The sequence below is a fragment of the Globicephala melas genome, chromosome X (genome assembly GCF_963455315.2).
Source record: "Globicephala melas chromosome X, mGloMel1.2, whole genome shotgun sequence".
Lineage (NCBI taxonomy): Eukaryota > Metazoa > Chordata > Mammalia > Artiodactyla > Delphinidae > Globicephala > Globicephala melas.
The window spans coordinates 23,352,350-23,373,327 of NC_083335.1; the positions used below are offsets into that span (position 1 = coordinate 23,352,350).

The following is a 20,978-nucleotide window of genomic DNA, read 5'->3' on the forward strand; positions in this document are numbered from 1 at the left end:
TCACTGGATCCATTTGTCAAACATCAGCCCCCCACAGCAAAATGATTTCTAGCCGGATCAGTATCAGAAGACAATAAGAGAAATTGATCTCTATCTACCATCTCAATCTCTGATGTCCTAAGATACTGTCTCTTTTTTCCCAAATCTATCCATTCAACTTATCAGTCCTGAATTAATTTCTGGGAAAACTGGAAGATGCCTTCCCTTGAGGATTCAAGGGTAGTCAGTGCAAAGTCACCCCTAGAAGTTCTTAGAAAAGTCATGGGCATTCATAGCTCACATCGCAAAATTTCACTATAATGATGCTAAGCCTTTCTGATATACCCCTGAAAGTTTTTTTTTAAAAAAAGTGTGCCAGCGGTTGTATGTTATTATAAAACTATTGTATTATTTCCTAGAGCCAGTCGCTGGGGAATTTGCCAAGTTGGGAATGCCTAGGAGATAAAGCAGAGCTCCACTTGGGAGCCAGGGTAAAGGAGGGAGTTCTCTGCTGTATCCACCTCCTGTCCTTTTCTGCTGAAGAAATCGATGAAATCTCTATAATCTGTACTCTACACTGGGAACATCTGAATTTTACAGAGTAGATCTTTTATCTTTTGAATTTTAGTAACAAGGATGATTGGCAAAATCGTATGACTACTGTCCACAAAGAGAGGCCACAACAGTGAGAGGCCCGCGTACCGCAAAAAAAAAAAAAAAAAAAAAAAATTAACTGAATCCAAAGATTTGGTGTACGTTCACAGAGGCAAGGCATGTAATGATGACCATCATATGAAAAAAAGATGCCACTGATTCTAGCAGAATGTAGGCTGATTAGTCTTTCCAGGAATGAGGATAGGTTTGTGCTGATCCTCCCACAGGTCTACGTGTGACTAGTGAAGGAGCTGGCACTCATTATGAGTATGTACAGTTTTGAGGAAATTCCCTGGTGGTCCAGTGGTTAGGACTCAGCACTTTCACTGCCAGGGCCCGGTTCAATCCCCGGTCGGGGGAACTAAGGTCCCACAAGCCGCCGGGCACAGCCAAAAAAAAAAAAAAAGTATGTACGGTTTTGAACTCAGAGCCCCAGCCTCATTAGCACCACAGTCTGGCCACTGAGCTAACTGCCTGTAGACAGTTGCTTCTATGTCTCGTAGAACTTTCCCTTTAGGCTGTCCATACGATGACAAAAGAGCCTGTTGAAACTTAAATTTCAGCCCTGCATATAGTTATTTAGCCTCTTCTCTGACACCAATGAAGCAATTTTATTGTTCCCCTTTTCTGGATTAACTGATTATTTCAGCACAGTTATTTCAGCAAAGAATGATGTGAAGCAAACTTCACATACGTCCGTTTTGCTACAGAAACTTACTTGGCAATAATTCTTTAAAAAAAAAAACACAACAAAGAGAGCTCCCTGAGACTGTCAGTGTCTGCAGTAGACAGAAATAAGACCTTATTGTCACAAAACAATGTATGGAGAAAAGCCCCAGTGACTTCCAAAGACTAGTTAACTGACCAGTGAGACAGCCAAATCGCTTGTGCCTTTTAGTTGACTTTTCTCCCTTTCTTGATTTCACATTTAATTTGTTCTCTAATTACAAGATAGCCCGTGACTTAAGCAATGCTATTATGCAAAACTCAGAACCTACAAAACACATAATTATGGAATGGTTCTTTACTTTCCAAAAATCATCTATCACGAGATTGATTTTATTAACATTATTATTACCAGTGATAATAATTAATTCACTGAATAGAAGCAGCGATTAAATGAAATAACAATATAAAGCACCCAGCACATCTAGTCATTCAATAAAAGTTAATTCCTTTCCATTTAAATTGTGCATTCTAGTATTTATTCTAGTATTTATATGAATCGAAGAACTTAAAGGCTGGCAGTTACTGCTACTTGAAGGTAAATTAAAACAGGAAAGAACGGAAGGAAGGAAAAAAGGAAGGAAATTAAAGCAACTTTGAAATTGTGATTCTAGAAAGAAAAGGTAAAGAATATTCAATTTACCAAAATCCAGTTAACATGTAACTTTTCCAGTGAGGTGATGAGGTTCTGTGCCTCCCCGTGCTCTTTTAAAGTCCTCTCTTTAACATGGCCTTCGCTGGAACATTCTTTCACTATGTCTGGGGCAGAGCAAGACAAAGAGGCTGGCTCTAGTAGTATATTTTGAAGTAAGAGTTCTCAAACTTTAAAATATAAGTCTCTTTTTATACCTCAAAATACTTCTGGTAGTACCTCTGTAAATTTGCTTGCCATCCCTATACCATGATATATTAAAAATCAAACAGCAGATATTTCACCTTAATGTGCAGAAATTTTGTAAAAATTGTTTGACTTCCTCTAGAGTAAGTAAAAACTACTCGTATCATTTTCATGCGCAATGATTTGTAGCCATTAGGAGAAAAATAATTATTTGGCTAATAGCTGCGGTGGCTTAAATGATCTCATCTCTATTTAAAAAAATCAATTATTGTTTCTTAAGTTTTCTCTGTGCGGCCATTAATTCTCTATCTTGATTTATGAGCCTTCCCTGAGTTAATTATATTTTGAAGACTTGTGGGGCTAAAATTTTGTATTACAGTAAATTTACATTTACATCTTTCCGTTTCCTAAAATTGTTCTTAAGAACTTCATTTTTAAATACATTTAAATATATTTTATAATCATTTAATAAGATGCTTTAGTCTGATACATTTACACAAAATTGCCTCTTTGGGGCTGAAATTTTCAAAGGCTGCCTCGAGGGAGAGAATGCAGCCTTTGGCTTGTGCTTCCAGGTGGCCCCAGACTGCCATCTGGTGGTCATTCAAATGCTTTAATTTTTCAAATTTCTGCCATTTCTCATTTCTACTCGTGTTCAAATGAGTATACAGCCATGATTGTTCTTGTTTTCTTCTTTACAATGATGTCACAGTCTTTTCGGATCTCACAATCAATTTTTAAAAAATACAAAGTCTCCCACTCCATTGTTTCAACGAATAAGAAATGGCCTTTTACCGTATAGCTGCACTATGGGCACTGGATGGACTCATAAGTATTGTTTTTGAAAGAGCTGATAATAATGCCCACCCAAAGTGAAAAAGCAGGCAAGTGAGAACTAAATGGTAGTCTGGCAACGCAACGGTTACATTCATGAGATTTCTAATCACATCATCCACATTTTTGCCATTGGCAGGAAGCTTTAAAACAGACCAGGGAGCTTTTGAGACAGCGCAGCATCAGCACCACCCAGGAACAGGGTCAGGCAGTAGTTTACTGCAGCGCAGAGGATGAGAGCAGGGAGAGAACACAATGGCGATGTGCTATAAATGTTTGGCAAGGCTGGTACAGCGACTGGAAAAGGCCTGGCCCAGGCAGGCTGGTACTAGATAATGTGTGCGAGCCATATGGTGATTGTCCCTGGCCCACATCGCAGGTGACAGATGTCATTTGTTCATGGCAAATTGACAGAAGAGAGTGGAAAGTAGCTGAGAAATCTGGCTTTCAGCATAGAGGTGATGCAAAGGCATTTCCCACCAATTTCCTCCCAGGTTCTGTTGAGTTCTGCCGTGGTCAAGGACTCAGTGGTCCCTTTGTGTCCTCGTGCCCCCGCAGGAGTTCCAAGTCTCCAGCCTTCTGTTCAGCAGATTTTCTGGAGCTACAGGGTGTCCACAGGTGATGAGGTGATAGGATTTCCACACAGCTCTGTATCCCCGGGCAGAGTACTTGGTGGAAAAGAAGGAAAGGATAAGCGAACAAGCAAATAAGTGCTGACTTTGACTTCACAGTACTGACATGCGATTCCATATCAATTCTCAGACGAGCAGGGATGACGTGCAGTTTCAAGAAGCATGTTCAATATTAGAGTATAATTTCATACTTAGAAGTTTTAAAAGTACATTATATATGCTTATGTAATTCATATTCATAACTAGTTATGTAATTTATATTTAGAAAATGAAAAGATACCTATTGTTTTCATAACAGAAACTTCAGAAAATAAAGCTCAACTAAATCTTTTTGCTTGATAAGCCAATTCTCAAGAAAGGAGGGGTAAAAGCTCCCTTAGGGAGATATATCAGAATTCCCAGGGGTGAACAATTTTTATTTTTATTGAAAGATGAGGCTTAAATGCTTTTCAATTAGAAATAGGGTTTGAGTTCTCCCTACAATAGTGTTCTTTTTATGTCTATATTTAAAATTAAAATAAGATAAACCAATATCAATGAAGCACCCATAACGTGCAAAGCATTATACCTCAACAAATAACTGTTTCTGAAATACAGATCAGTTTGGGGGAGAGGGCTTGCATAACCAGAGAAGTCTTCACTGTTAATGGCATGTTTCCCTAATATAGTTTAAAACACGAATTGCAGAGCAATACAGTAGTCCCCCCTTACCTGCGGGGGATACGTTCCAAGGCCCCCAGTGGATGCCTGAAACTGTGGATAGTATGGAACCCCATATATACTGATATTTCCTGTACTATCGGGCGGGTAGCAGATACAGCGTGGATACACTGAACAAAGGGATGATCCACATCCTGGGAAGGACAGCGTGAGATTTCATCACACTACTCAGAACAGTGTGCAATTTAAAACTCATGAATTGTTTATTTCTGGAACTTTCCATTTAATATTTTCAGACAGCAGTTGACTGTGGGTAACTCAGAAAGCAAAACTGCAGATAAGGAGGGGACTACTGTAATAGTAATATTTTATATACAACTTTTCAGAAAGACACCTCTATAAAGTCAATAAGTATTTTTTGGTGACTAATACTTAATATGTGGCATGCCCTGCCCCCCATTTACCTCCCTCCAATCCACCTCCACATTGAAGCAATAGTAACCTTTCTGGAATACCTACTGGATTGCCCTGTCCTTCGATTTGCTTTCAGCGTTTTCCTTGTTGCCAGCAGGTTAAAGTCCAAACTCCTTAGCGTGGCTTAGAAAGCCCAGTGTGATCTAGATCCAGCCTACCTGCCTGGCCTCAGCTCTTGCCATTCACCCACCCCTTCCAACACACCCATACTCTGGCCACACAAAATTCCTGTCATTCCCTGAAAAAGCCATGTTCTCTTTCTTATCCTGACCCTCACAGTGCTATGTCCTGTGTCAGGAATACTCTCCCCATCCTGTTCCACCCACTACCCTGCCTTTATCTGGGCAACCCCTAGTCACCCTTTATGTCTCAACTCAGATGTCCCAGCCTCCAGGACGCCTTTCTTGACCTCTTAAGTCTGAGTTAGCTGCTCTTCCTCCGCTTCCCATAAGCGCCCTGTACTTCCTCTGTCATAACACATTTCACACTATATTATAATTGTCTGGTTATTTGTCTTTCTCTTCCATTAAACTGTAAGTTTAAGATAGACACATTATTGCCCACTACTGCATCCACTAGGGTCCACCACAGTGCCTGGCACACAGTAAGTGCTCCATAAATTTGTGTTGAATGGATGAATGTGTATTTTCTTTAATCTCCTGAACTCCAATGGTACTATTATGCTGTCGTGCCTTTGTCTCGTTTCAGTCTGTGATGCTTCTCTTACATAGCCAGCGGCGTTATATCTTTGAGTATGACCAATCGGATTGTCTGCTCTCAGTCACCATGCCTAGTATGGTGCGCCACAGTTTACAAACCATGCTTTCAGTGGGCTACTACCGGAACATCTACTCCCCACCAGACAGTAGCACTTCTTTTATCCAAGACTATAGTCGAGATGGCCGACTACTACAGACCCTGCAGCTGGGGACAGGGCGCAGAGTTTTATACAAGTACACCAAGCAAGCAAGGCTGTCCGAGATTCTCTATGATACCACCCAGGTCACATTAACATATGAAGAGTCTTCTGGAGTGATTAAGACAATACACCTGATGCACGATGGCTTCATTTGCACAATCAGATACAGGCAAACAGGTTTGTTGTGAAAGGGTGGTGATGTATACAACCACATTAGTCTTATGAAATTTTTGCTGGCCACAGTCTGAGATATAAGCATTAACCTATAGACATTCTTCAATTCAACCAAATTTCACTTGCATTATCAAATTATCTTCCATTGAAAATGAAAAACATAAGTGACATGAAAGCTGATTCCTTAAAAACATACAGTACATTTCTCTTTCTGTGTCTCAGCTCTCAAGAAAGTTGAGTTCTAGGTACCTAGTCTAACTGTGTACCGGTCCCTACTCACCACCAAATCTTCCCAAAGATGCAGCTGCAAGATATGAGTCTCACTGAAACTAACTCAAGCCCTATATAACCTCTATAAGCCTCAGTTGATGGCAACATGTCTTTAAAAGTCACAACTTTTGATTATACTTCATCCTTTCGGTTTATAAAATGCCCAAATCCAGTTACTTGAATGCTGGAATTGGTCAAAACCTGACCCTCTGACTTTGTAGCACAGGTTAAATAAACTGAAAGTATTTTTGTCTGTAATTGTTTTTAAAAAAACATGTTTATAATATCAGTTTCATCACCTCAACTACTGGATGGGTTATTACTTCTAAAGTTCCTATAGTTAAATTATTCTATAACTATAATATACAGTATTTAAAATTTTTTCATATTTGGTGACCACAACTATGAGAATATATATATCTATGAGATGAGATGCCCAGGCATTAGATATCAGAGGTCAATCTCTAATATTTTATTTTGAATGTAAAAGCATCCATACTAAAGAAAAGAACACTAGAACTTTCTGATTGTTCAGTGTTGAGCGCCTAGCTTTGTTCTCATTATTTTTATTTTGATCCCTTCAGGACCTCTTATTGGGCGCCAGATTTTCAGATTCAGTGAAGAAGGCCTTGTGAATGCTCGGTTTGACTACAGCTACAACAACTTCCGCGTCACCAGCATGCAAGCTGTGATAAATGAAACCCCTTTGCCCATAGATCTGTACCGATATGTTGATGTCTCTGGTAGAACAGAGCAGTTTGGAAAATTCAGTGTAATTAATTACGATTTAAATCAGGTCATAACTACTACAGTGATGAAGCACACCAAGATCTTCAACGCCAATGGACAAGTCATTGAAGTCCAGTATGAAATCCTAAAGGCAATTGCCTACTGGATGACTATTCAATACGATAATATGGGCCGAATGGTAATATGTGATATCAGAGTAGGAGTAGATGCCAATATAACAAGATATTTCTATGAATACGATGCTGATGGGCAACTTCAAACTGTTTCTGTAAATGATAAAACCCAGTGGCGTTATAGTTATGATCTGAATGGCAACATCAACCTCTTAAGCCACGGGAATAGTGCTCGTCTTACTCCTCTCCGATATGACCTCCGAGATCGCATCACCAGACTAGGAGAAATTCAGTATAAAATGGATGAAGATGGCTTTCTGAGGCAGAGGGGAAATGACATATTCGAATATAATTCTAATGGTCTGCTGCAGAAAGCCTACAATAAGGCTTCTGGCTGGACTGTGCAGTATTACTACGATGGGCTTGGGCGACGTGTCGCCAGTAAGTCCAGCCTAGGACAGCACCTCCAGTTCTTTTATGCAGACCTTGCCAACCCCATAAGAGTTACTCATTTGTACAACCACACGAGCTCAGAGATTACATCCCTGTATTATGATCTCCAAGGTCACCTTATTGCCATGGAGCTAAGCAGTGGTGAAGAATATTACGTAGCCTGTGATAATACAGGAACCCCGCTAGCCGTGTTCAGCAGTCGAGGTCAGGTGATAAAAGAGATACTGTACACGCCTTATGGAGATATCTATCATGACACTTACCCTGACTTTCAGGTCATCATTGGTTTTCATGGAGGACTCTATGATTTCCTTACTAAATTAGTGCACCTGGGGCAAAGAGACTATGATGTTGTTGCTGGTAGATGGACGACGCCTAATCATCACATATGGAAACAGTTGAACCTCCTTCCTAAACCATTCAACCTCTACTCTTTTGAAAATAACTATCCAGTTGGCAAAATTCAAGATGTTGCAAAGTATACCACAGGTATTTAAACGGTGTAACACTTTATGCTAAGGTAAAGAGAAAACTCGTTTATCACATAATCTCAATGCCTTTGTAAATATGCTTCCTCTTCCTGCCAGCTAGCCCACAAGTTATTGTGCAGTCACTCTCTTCCTTAGTCTTCTAGAGTGAGCAGAACTGTGTATGTTGGCATAAAACATGATGCTTTTGCATCCCAGTACATTTTCTCTTTCCTTTTAAGCTTTCTTTTTGTAGTTTTCACTCTTAAAAGTTTCTACAAATAATTTCATAGAAGAAAAATCGGGATTCTGTTGCATCAAGTAAATCTAATATCACAGTCTGTGTGGCCTTATTACCACTACCACATTGAGAATTTCCACACAGTAAACTGAGCTGATCTCTGTGATTATCCATGAATCAAAAGCTTTCCCTGGGGAACGGATCATATGTTTTGGAGTGGGTGACATAAGCGGGAGTTTATCCCTAACTTACCATTGGCTAAACATATCGAAGGCAGGAGAGGCATCTTTCAAGCTTTCCACAAAATTTGTAAAGTATGGGCTTTAAAATCTTTTTTTCTTTTAAATTTTTGTCTCACAGACATTGGAAGTTGGTTGGAGCTATTTGGTTTCCAACTACACAATGTACTACCTGGATTTCCCAAACCAGAATTAGAAAATTTGGAATTAACTTATGAGCTTCTACAGCTTCAGACAAAAACTCAAGAGTGGGATCCTGGAAAGGTTAGTATATGTTTTACCATCTCTATTTAGCTGAAAAAAACAGAAGAGCATCCAACACCGTGAAACATATATTTGCTTACTTATGTTTGAGTCTTCTTGAATATTCACTTAAATGTCCATGATTAATAAGGAGGTAGAAAAAAGCTTCCATGAGGAAAGGATCAGGGAATTGGAGCTTTGGGAAAAGAAAAGACTAATGTGTGACTTGATGACTGCTGCAGAAGAAAAAAGTGGAACTGAACTTTAACAATTCTAAAATGGGCTACCAAGGGCAATTATGGAGGGGGACTTCCCTGGCGGTCCAGTGGTTAAGACTTTGCCTTCCAATGCAGGGGGTGTGGGTTCGATCCCTGGTGGGGGAGCTAAGATCCCACATGCTTCATGGTCCAAAAACCGAAACATAAAACAGAAGCAGTATTGTAAAAAATTCAATAAAGACTTTAAAAATGGTCCACATCAAAAAAAATCTTTAAAATAAAAAAGGGGCAATTATGGATTCTATATAGAGAAAATTGTTCACTAAGAGACCTAAAACATCAGATCTCCAACTGCAAAATAATTCAGGGCATAGTGCATTAAGAGCATGGGAATAACAAATTAAATTATTCTGATAAATGGGACTTCCCTGGCAGTCCGGTGGTTACGACTCTGACCTCCATTGCACGGGGCACAGGTTCAATCCCTGGTTGGGGAACTAGGATCTTGCATGCCTCATGATGCAGCCAAAAAAAAAAAAAATTATTCTGATAAAGAAAAAGTATAAAAATACAAACACATGGGCTTCCCTGGTGGTGCAGTGGTTGAGAGTCCGCCTGCCAATGCAGGGGACACGGGTTCATGCCCCGGTCTGGGAAGATCCAACATGCTGCAGAGCAGCTGGGTCCCTGAGCCATGGCCACTGAGCCTGTGCATCCAGAGCCTGTACTCCACAACGGGAGAGGCCACAATGGTGAGAGGCCCACGTACCACAAAAAAAAAAAAAAAGGAGGCTAAACAATACACTACTTAATAATGAAGTGATCACTGAAGAAATCAGAGGAAATCAAAAAAATACCTAGAAAAAAATGACAATTGAGACACGACGACCCAAAACCTATGGGATGCAACAAAAGCAGTTCTAAGAGGGAAGTTTATAGCAATACAATCCTGCCTTAAAAAAACAGGAAACATCTCAAATAAACAACCTAACCTTGCACCTAAAGCAATTAGAGAAAGAAGAACAAAAACAGCCCAAAGTTAGCAGAAGGAAAGAAATCATAAAGATCAGATCAGAAATAAATAAAAAAGAAATGAAGGAAACGATAGCAAAGATCAATAAAACTAAAAGCTGGTTCTTTGAGAAGATAAACAAAATTGATAAACCATTAGCCAGACTCATCAAGAAAAAAAGGGAGAAGACGCAAATCAATAGAATTAGAAATAAAGAAGGAGAAGTAACTGACACTGCAGAAATACAAAGGATCATGAGAGATTACTACAAGCAACTCTATGGCAAGAAAATGGACAACCTGGAAGAAATGGACAAATTCTTAGAAATGTACAACCTGCCAAGACTGAACCAGGAAGACATAGAAAATATGAACAGATCAATCACAAGCACTGAAATTAAAACTGTGATTAAAAATCTTCCAACAAACAAAAGCCCAGGACCACATGGCTTCACAGGCGAATTCTATCAAACATTTAGAGAAGAGCTAACACCTATCCTTCTCAAACTCTTCCAAAATATAGCAGAGGGAGGCACACTCCCAAACTCATTCTACGAGGCCACCATCACCCTGATACCAAAACCAGACAAAGATGTCACAAAGAAAGAAAACTACAGGCCACTATCACTGATGAACATAGATGCAAAAATCCTCAACAAAATACGAGCAAACAGAATCCAACAGCACATTAAAAGGATCATACACCATGATCAAGTGGGGTTTATTCCAGGAATGCAAGGATTCTTCAATATACGCAAATCAATCAATGTGATACACCATATTAACAGATTGAAGGAGAAAAACCATATGATCATCTCAATAGATGCAGAGAAAGTTTTCGACAAAATTCAACACCCATTTATGATAAAAACCCTGCAGAAAGTAGGCATAGAGGGAACTTTCCTCAACATAATAAAGGCCATATATGACAGACCCACAGCCAACATCGTCCTCAATGGTGAAAAACTGAAACCATTTCCACTAAGATCAGGAACAAGACAAGGTTGTCCACTCTCACCACTCTTATTCAACATAGTTTTGGAATTTTTAGCCACAGCAATCAGAGAAGAAAAAGAAATAAAAGGAATCCAAATCAGAAAAGAAGAAGTAAAGCTGTCACTGTTTGCAGATGACATGATACTATACATAGAGTATCCTAAAGATGCTACCAGAAAACTACTAGAGCTAATCAATGAATTTGGTAAAGTAGCATGACACAAAATTAATGCACAGAAATCTCTTGCATTCCTATACACTAATGATGAAAAATCTGAAAATGAAATTAAGAAAACACTCCCATTTACCAATGCAACAAAAGAATAAAGTATATAGGAATAAACCTACCTAAGGAGACAGAAGACCTGTACGCAGAAAATTATAAGACACTGATGAAAGAAATTAAAGATAATACAAATAGATGGAGAGATATACCATGTTCTTGGATTGGAAGAATCAACACTGTGAAAATGACTCTACTACCCAAAGCAATCTACAGATTCAATGCAATCCCTATCAAACTACCAATGGCATTTTTCACAGAACTAGAACAAAAAATTTCACAATTTGTATGGAAACACAAAAGACCCCGAATAGCCAAAGCAATCTTGAGAAAGAAAAATGGAGCTGGAGGAATCAGGCTCCCTGACTTCCGACTATACTACAAAGCTACAGTAATGAAGACAGTATGGTACTGGCACAAAAACAGAAATATAGACCAATGGAACAGGATAGAAAGCCCAGAGATAAACCCACGCACAAATAGTCACCTTATCTTTGATAAAGGAGGCAAGAATATACAGTGGAGAAAAGACAGCCTCTTCAATAAGTGGTGCTGGGAAAACTGGACAGCTACATGTAAAAGTATGAAATTAGAACACTCCCTAACACCATACACAAAAAAAAAACTCAAAATGGATTAAAGCCCTAAATGTAAGGCCAGACACTATCAAACTCTTAGAGGAAAACATAGGCAGAACCCTCTATGACATAAATCACAACAAGATCCTTTTTGACCCACCTCCTAGAGAAATGGAAATAAAAACAAAAATAAACAAATGGGACCTAATGAAACTTAAAAGCTTTTGCACAGCAAAGGAAACCATAAACAAGACCGAAAGACAACCCTCAGAATGGGAGAAAATATTTGCAAATGAAGCAACTGACAAAGGATTAATCTCCAAAATTACAAGCAGCTCATGCAGCTCAATAACAAAAAACAAACAACCCAATCCAAAAATCGGCAGAAGACCTAAACAGACATTTGTCCAAAGAAGATATACAGACTGCCAACAAACACATGAAAGAATGCTTTAACATCATTAATCATTAGAGAAATGCAAATCAAAACTACAATGAGATATCATTTCACACCAGTCACAATGGCCATCATCAAAAAATCTACAAACAATAAATGCTGGAGAGGGTGTGGAGAAAAGGAAACCCTCTTGCACTGCTGGTGGGAATGTGAATTGGTACAGCCACTATGGAGAACAGTATGGAGGTTCCTTAAAAAACTACAAATAGAACTACCATATGACCCAGCAATCCCACTACTGGGCATATACCCTGAGAAAACCATAATTCAAAAAGAGTCATGTACCACTGCAGCTCTATTTACAATAGCCAGGACATGGAAGCAACCTAAGTGTCCATCAACAGATGAATGGATAAAGAAGATGTGGCCGATATATACAATGGAATGTTACACAGCCATAAAAAGAAACAAAATTGAGTTATTTGTAGTGAGGTGGATGGACCTAGAGTCTGTCATACAGAGTGAAGTAGGTCAGAAAGAGAAAAACAAATACTATATGCTAACACATATATATGGAATCTAAGAAAAAAGAAAAGGTCATGAAGAAACTAGGGGCAAGACGGGTATGAAGACACAGACCTACTAGAGAATGGACTTGAGGATATGCGGAGGGGGAAGGGTAAGCTGTGACAAAGTGAGAGAGTGGCATGGACATATATACACTACCAAACGTAAAATAGATAGCTAGTGGGAAGCAGCCGCATAGCACAGGGAGATCAGCTCGGTGCTTTGTGACCACCTAGAGGGGTGGGACAGGGAGGCGTGGGAGGGAGGGAGACGCAAGAGGGAAGAGATATGGGAACATATGTATATGTATAACTGATTCACTTTGTTATAAAGCAGAAACTAACACACCATTGTAAAGCAATTATACTCCAATAAAGATGTTAAAAAAAAAACAAGAAAAAACAGTATACAAGGGTAATGAAGCAAAATAATAAATATTACAGAGAGAAAGTCTCTGGAAAAATAGGAATACCAAAACATTCAAGGTTCGGCAGATAATTCCATCACTTAATGAGGTACAAATGACAACAAGAAAAGAACTTTATCTTTTAGCTGAAAGAAAGAGGAATATCTGTGTTTGCCAAAAAAAATGGCTTTAACAAAATAAAACTGAAACTTGGGGTGAGAGGGCTTGAAATTCAAGTATAAAAATTATAAAGGAAACGAAATTCTAAATAAGTACTATAGGCTTATCCCTTTTTGTAAATACATATAACATGTAAATGCTTTTTGTAATTAAACGTCCTGAAAAAAGTTTAACAAAATTTTGAAAATTTCTGATGCTTTGCAATGGATACTTGGAGGTTCATTATTCTCTTCTCTTTATTTCTTAGTATGTTTGAAATCTGCCATAGTAAAAAGGTTTTTTTTTTAAATCCACATAAAAAGATCCATGGACTTGCTGATTTGCCCTTGTGATTTATAAGGTCATAAGCTACTTGAAAGCAAGAATGATGCCTTATACCGTCTCTTTATACCTCACTGTGGCTAATGTATTACTCTACATCCAATAAGAAACAGCTAGTCAGTGTCCGTTGAATGGGTAAAAATAAAATGTCTTTGTTTGGGGGGAACTAGACCCACTTAAGTGCCTTTTAGCTCTGTGATTCTGTGGTATCAAGTTTTAACGTATTTGCTTATGCTTAACTCTTAACTCACCAAGATATCAAGAAATATATGCCAGGTGATCAAGTCACCTGTTAGTCTTTTCCAAAGCTCTGGTGAAGAGATTCCAAACGTGGCTTGTTTTTAAATCACAAACCAGCAAATTAGAGAGAGAAGGAAGCAACCTGGCAAGCCTTTGCTTTCTACAGTGACCAAGCGTATGCTAGGTGTCTAATCGTCTGCTGCCTTTGCTCTGTGCCTTTCTTCTTTCCTAGACCATCCTGGGTATCCAGTGTGAGCTCCAGAAACAGCTCAGGAATTTCATTTCCTTGGACCAACTTCCTATGACTCCCCGATATAATGATGGACGGTGCCTTGAAGGAGGGAAGCAACCAAGGTTTGCTGCTGTTCCTTCTGTTTTCGGCAAAGGTATAAAATTCGCCATCAAGGATGGCATAGTAACAGCCGATATTATAGGAGTAGCCAATGAAGATAGCAGGCGGCTGGCTGCCATTCTCAATAATGCTCATTACCTGGAAAACCTACATTTTACCATAGAGGGGAGGGACACGCACTACTTCATTAAGCTTGGGTCTCTGGAGGAAGACCTGGTGCTCATCGGGAACACTGGGGGGAGGCGCATTCTGGAGAATGGTGTCAATGTCACTGTGTCCCAGATGACTTCGGTGTTGAATGGGAGGACTAGACGGTTTGCAGATATCCAGCTCCAGCACGGGGCTCTGTGTTTCAACATCCGGTATGGGACAACTGTCGAAGAGGAAAAGAATCACGTGTTGGAGATCGCCAGACAGCGTGCTGTGGCCCAGGCCTGGACTAAGGAGCAAAGAAGGCTGCAAGAAGGGGAAGAGGGTATCCGGGCATGGACAGAGGGGGAAAAGCAGCAGCTGCTGAGCACTGGGAGAGTACAAAGTTATGATGGGTATTTTGTTTTGTCTGTTGAGCAGTATTTAGAACTTTCTGACAGTGCCAACAATATTCACTTTATGAGACAGAGCGAAATAGGCAGGAGGTAACAAAAAAAATCTCTGCCTTTGCGTCACCAAAGACTGCCTGTTTTTAAAACATAAAATGGTTTATTGTATTGGTTTTCTAGATCAGAACTCTGTATATGTAAATATGGAGGAGAAACATATCCAACTGCCTTTCAATGTGACGGAAGATGGTATTTTAATATTGTTTGTTTAAACTCTTTAAGAAATGACAGAGATTTTTAGTTCTTGTGTGGCAGTATTCAAAATAACACAAGTAGAACTCAACTAAAAAAAAATTTTTTTCAGCAAGCACCGCTTTCAATTTGTGGAACCATGCCGATGTTCAAATATAAAGAAAGAACCCAAGGTTCTCTATGTCTGTTGTGACACGTGGTTTCATATTCAGCTTTTGGCAGAACTTGCGGGCTATTTGAAAGGTGGTGCAATCATATCTGAACCTTGCATTTTGAAAGACTGCCAGCTCTTTCACATGTTCCAGATCTGTTATAGGAAACTTTGAAAGAAGTGTAAAATGTCTTCGGCCACCATCTCCTAGAGTCAGGACCCATTTGCCCTTCATCCCTGATGATTCCTCCTTGCTTGTTGAAATAGATGCCATGTTGTTGTGCTGTGTTTTGGCGTGTGGTGGCTGGGTTCTGTCTACCACGCTTCCCTGTGGGTGTGGTCACCAAACCCAATTGCCACTATTTGCTCGTGTGTACATGATACCAAGGCAGCTGGCCAATGTAACTCCTCCCACCCAACTTGTTTTGACTACATTTTGTACTCAGTTGTCCAGCTGTATTAGTGTCATGAAAACATAGCTTTTATTAACCTGGGTAGGAATTTCTCATTTATATATAGGGTGTGTTTTGGTCATAGTTTCACATTCGTGATTCAGTATTTATACACTAATCCAATGGTTTTGTGCACATGAAAGGTAATTTACTACAAAGTGTGATTCTGGTACAAAAAAAAAAAATAGGCTTTCACAGGCATACATGCCTGGGATGCCGACACATTACACTCACTACTACTGCAGAAATTCATAAGAGCCAAAAACCTTTAAAAAAAAAAATAGACATAGTACTAAGGTGAAAGGAAAGTACCAAAGGGAAGACCAAACTAAACATCACGGGAAGTTGCTGCCACATTGTTTCACCCCACTTAGATTTATCTTTCAAATGTGCAATTCTGTATTGAACATCTCCCAGCCATAGGAAATTTAATTAAGTGAGTCCTTTCCAACCTAAAACATTTCAACTAATTATAGAGAGGCAGACTATTTTTTACTAAGATAATTTATATGGTTAGTTATTTTAGTTCTCTTTGCCCATTTATTTTTGATTTAATCATCTCTCCTGCCTAGGAAAATAGCTATTTTCCAGGAAGGGTTATTTTGTTCTACAATCATTTAAAATGCAGAAAAGATCAGGATTAGTGTTAATATCAGCTGCAGTTTCTCAATCTGTATGAATCCTGTCGTAAAAGAAGCCCCTTGGTGAGCTGGGAGTTTTGTGCCCAGTGACAAAGAGACAGTTTGTAAACTGCTGTGCAATTGTAAGTTACCACAAATGAAAATACAGGACAGCACAATGTGGCCTGTGGAAAATTCTCCTGAGCCAGCTTCAGCACTTTCATCACCAGGTCTGGACACTCACTATGTCTGAAGGAGAATTTATGATGGAATGTCGCAGTTTGGATTCTTTCCAGCCACTACCTAAATGCAGTGTGGGGTCATTGCCTTGCTTTGTGATGACAGTCTTTTTTGAAAATATGCAAAGTCAGAATCCAGCCTCACATTAAGGTTTTTAAAGAGTCTGGCTCCTAACTACACAAAGAGTGAGAGAAAGGCAAGGGCCCGCTGACAGTAGGGGAGGGTGTATCCAGACATTTCATTTTCAAAACCTTCAGGTTGGGATTACACATGTATTCCAAGAGAGAGAAAGAATTCACGATGAACTCATATTGGGGTTTTTTTCCCCTGAATCAGGCCTGTGTTAATGGTATAGTATTTATTCAGGACAGGATCTAAAATTACTAGCAAACTTGTTGAAAATTTGAATACCTCCACACCAGCCTAAAAATGGACCTTAAGTTCCTAGAACCTCTGATGTTCTTTTAAATCAATGGAAAAGTAACTTATGAACTGTATATAAAGAGTGCATTCATAAATGTGATGATGTATTTTATCACTAATCCAAGATGTCAATATTAGAGTCTATTTTGCTTATACTTTAAGCGATTATACTTTTTTGCAATTCACTGATGATGTATCATTTTCAAACTGCTTTAAATATCCATTAGAAACAAGTATTTGAAGCTTTTACTTAATAGTAATTACCATGAACTGTGCATTTCTAGTTTGAAATACATATTTAATTTGTGCCTTTAGTTTCTTAAAGTTATATTTGTATTATATTCAGAAAATGCACTTTTTATCACTTAGAGCTGTGGTTTTAATACTGCCTTGAACTATTACTGTTCTCTTTACCACTTCCAAAGTTTTTTAGGAGGAAAGAGAAAAAAACCCAAAAGGTTAGCACTAATGAGTAGTAAATCTAAGAGAAACATTTTGGCATTTCTTAATAAGAACATGGAGATATTGAGTACATCACTTCCTATTCATGTGAATACAAAGGATGCCTTTATTGACTTGTAGTTCTGAAGTTTAAATTAATGAAAGAACAATTCATTTGTATTTCTTGATGAAAGTAAAAGCATTTTAAAGAGAAATATATGAATTTCTCATACCCAGAAGACAGGTGGCTGACACTACACAGCCACACACCATTCAAGTAAGTTCAAGTGAGAGCACAGCAGTTGGGCTCTCCTATGAAGAATATTCTGGGCCGGAGGCAGGGAATACTCCGTGGTTGTTTCTTTTTCCTAGTTAGGCCCATTTTATTTGTGCTTTGTTTTATTTTGTTTTGACTCTTGCACTACAGTCTAGAGATCCAAATGAGCTGAAAAGTTCACAGTTGAACAGACATTTAAATATATTTATTTTTAGTTGTCATTCTAATCATTACTGATTAGAAGCATGATTCCTGAAGGAAAGGGATATAAAGCCCAATTCATACTAATTTTTAGTGAAACACTCACCATATAAATAGGCATATGTTTTATTTTTAACCCAACAAAATAATGTATAAAATAAGCGTGTCCTTTACTGTCAATTTATCTAGAAGATCTATAATATATAGACTATATATATAATATAATATATACAACATAGCCAAATGTATGAAAACTTAATGATGTATAATTTGGAATTCACATGCTATGTAGAGAGGTATACAATTAATTCTAATTTTTGTAAGATTGTCCTTTTTCATTACTATTGACACAGTTTCAAGCATCCTATCATGTTGTTTCTACTTTTTTTCCTCTCTTTCCTTTTTTTAAAAAAATTTTTAACCAGACCAGGCCCTACTGTAATAGCACCTAAGAGAGTCAGGGCAAAGTTTTTGCATTTATAAAGATATGTTCCTGTAAGGGCAACTGTAATGGAGTTCAGTGGTAATGGAAGCAAAAGTACAGTAATCAAGTACTGAAAGGAACTTTTGGAGAGACTGGAGAGTATTATAGCTTGTGGAAAAACAGAAGGCTACAGGTTGGATGCAACGTTCTTGTGTTCTTAGAGGAACTCACGTACACATAGCTGACCTGACTAGTACTTCAGATCTCAGACTGCGCTTCCACAGCCTTCTGTAAGGTTCTTTATTCTGCAAAAAAACAAAAAAACAAAAAAAGCAAAAAAACAAAACAAAGAAAAAAACCAGAAAATAACAAACAACAACAAAAAAGAATTCAACCACAAAATAGTGACTGTTTCAGTGTGTCCTTCACGTGAAAGCTATTAAGGACCAACTATGCTACTGTGTGTAAGAAGAAATTACTTCCTAAACAGTAACTGAAAATAGTTAGAGTTAAACTTGCTGTGGATTTTGTCTTGGCAGTTGTCATCTTACATTATTTGTCAAAGGAAACGTGTTTGGCAGTTAAAAAAATCTTTCCTTAGATTTAGTGGTGGACTTTAACCTCTTAAATAAATGTTAGTATATCAGATTGTGTCCTTGAAAATATTTTACTTGTATGATTCATGACAATGTCTAAATCTTTACTATTCTTCTGGCAAAAGCATCAGTAAGAAAGAAGGTGAAAAAGAGAAGTATAGCCTTTACGTCAGAAAAATATTCTTTTTAGCTGCTTACTTTCTCATGAGAAGTAAAGATGTTTACAGTGTATGCCAAGATTTTCAGTTTCTATATAACAACAGTTAGAGGTTCTAATCATACAGGAAATTGTGTTATAATGGCCTGAGCCATGTTGCTAGGAAACAATAGGTTCCAGTTTTGTATTCCTGCTCTCAATCCTGTGCTGAAAAGTGACTGGATACTGTACAGGTTCATGTTCTCTGGCTGCAGTTAAATGGTCTTTTGCATTTTGCTCTGGCTTTCAGGCCAGAAGCATGCATTTTTCTACAAGAGCATCACAACATGCTGTAAATATTTAAAGTTAAACATTATGTGTCGATATTTGAAAGAAAAAAGTACTTTGAATATTTCATTTTTAAAAAATAAAATTGCAAATGAACACTGTGTCCCATTTTATTCATGCGCCAAACTGCATTCTCAAGTCAGTCTGGTCACCTGAGATTTGAAAAGTGGCTCCCTAAAAGGGAGCAATAAAACCACATCACCTTGAAAATATAGGTGCATAAGTCAAAAAGGCACTAATCCTAAGCAGACGCCTCTTCACTTTTATTTTTCATACATATAGGATCTCTGCCATAAATGACCATTTAATAAAAATAAAAATAAAAAAAGAGTAGCTGTTTCAAGTTTAAATGCCTCTAGGCTAGGACTCATAAAGGTTCTCTCTCCTGCTGATGCCTTTCTGGGCAATAGAAAGAAAATTAAGAATTGAAAAACAGGGGTGGGAGGGAGCTAGGAGAGCAGGGCAACCCAACGCATTGGCAAAGAATGAATGGGGCAGGGGAGGCAATCAGGAAAGACTAAAAAACAACTCTTCTGAGGCCCGAAGTCCTGGGCAGTTACAATGGCCATTGGCACTTATTTTTCACAAAAAGACATTTACGAGTGACACTGGGAAGGCTGGCCAACAGATCTTCCAAAATTCATCTTGATAGTAATGAGGTACCTATAGTCCAAACAGCCTGTTACTGAAACTTGCTTGGAATCCTGGAATTTACACCACTCTAAAATGCCCTGCTGCCTTTTATTCACTGATATATACAGAGATACAGTGAAAAGATTGACAGAGCAGAAGACAATCCTGATTGTTTCAACACACCAATCAGCAAAAAGCAATGGGGGTGGGGAGTGGAGTTGGGGGATATTAGTAACACCAGGAGATTGGTTTTTCAAAATATGCATCCCACCCTCAGTACAAAAAGAAAGAAGCAAGAGCTCCTACGTGGAGAAAATTATAAAGGAGATAAGGGATTTCTCCATGTTCCTTCCCTATTCACCCTCACTTTTAGAGATCTTTAAATATCAATGCTATTTAAACATTTAGTAATATTACTACCATAAATTTATATAATTCTAGTATCTCAATAATCCTGTGAGGTGAGCAAGACTTAATTGTTCCTATTTGGCAAATGCAATACCAGCAACGGACTGACTTACCTAAGGTCACTGGCATAATCGGTGACAAAGCCGAAAAGCAAATTCAAGTCTCATTTGCGATGTTGATGGGCTCTCTCCAGTCGATCAGGGTATATTCTTTCCACATAAAAATATTCATTTAAAAAGCAAATGACCTAATGATGAAAATTCAGCCTTTTACTGCAAGTTGGGCCAATGACCCCAAATTATGAAAGTGTCCAAACTGGGCAGTTTAACTTCACCCTGAGCTGCAAACTGCAAAATTATGGTGTCCCATTTACTGCAAGGGCAAACATAGGTGACAAAGTTGAATTTACAGCCCACTAACAGGAAGACTAGGCATCTGTAACCTTGAAATGCTCAAGGGCAAATATGGGTTTTATTATTAATAGACTTTGGATTCTGAACTCAATAAGTGAATCAAATAAAGCATAAGCTGATGTCTAAACATTCTTAACAGATTTTAAAGCTGGTTCTCACATTTTAACTTTTCTATCCATTCTACCACAAATAATATCTTAAATCCAGCC

General features: G+C 38.4%; 1 protein-coding gene across 2 annotated transcripts in view; it reads left to right on the forward strand.

Annotated features, from left to right (window-relative positions):
• TENM1 (teneurin transmembrane protein 1) overlaps positions 1-19,411 on the forward strand; it is an 806,315-nt gene extending 786,904 nt beyond the window's left edge. For both annotated transcript variants that reach the window (XM_060293028.1, XM_070044740.1), the window contains 4 exons: positions 5,506-5,893; positions 6,745-7,965; positions 8,545-8,687; positions 14,096-19,411. In XM_060293028.1, coding sequence (XP_060149011.1) covers positions 5,506-5,893; positions 6,745-7,965; positions 8,545-8,687; positions 14,096-14,854 — 2,511 coding nt within the window. In that variant the 3' untranslated portion in view covers positions 14,855-19,411. The remainder of the gene's footprint in view (positions 1-5,505; positions 5,894-6,744; positions 7,966-8,544; positions 8,688-14,095) is intronic.
• Positions 19,412-20,978: the final 1,567 nt, after the last annotated feature.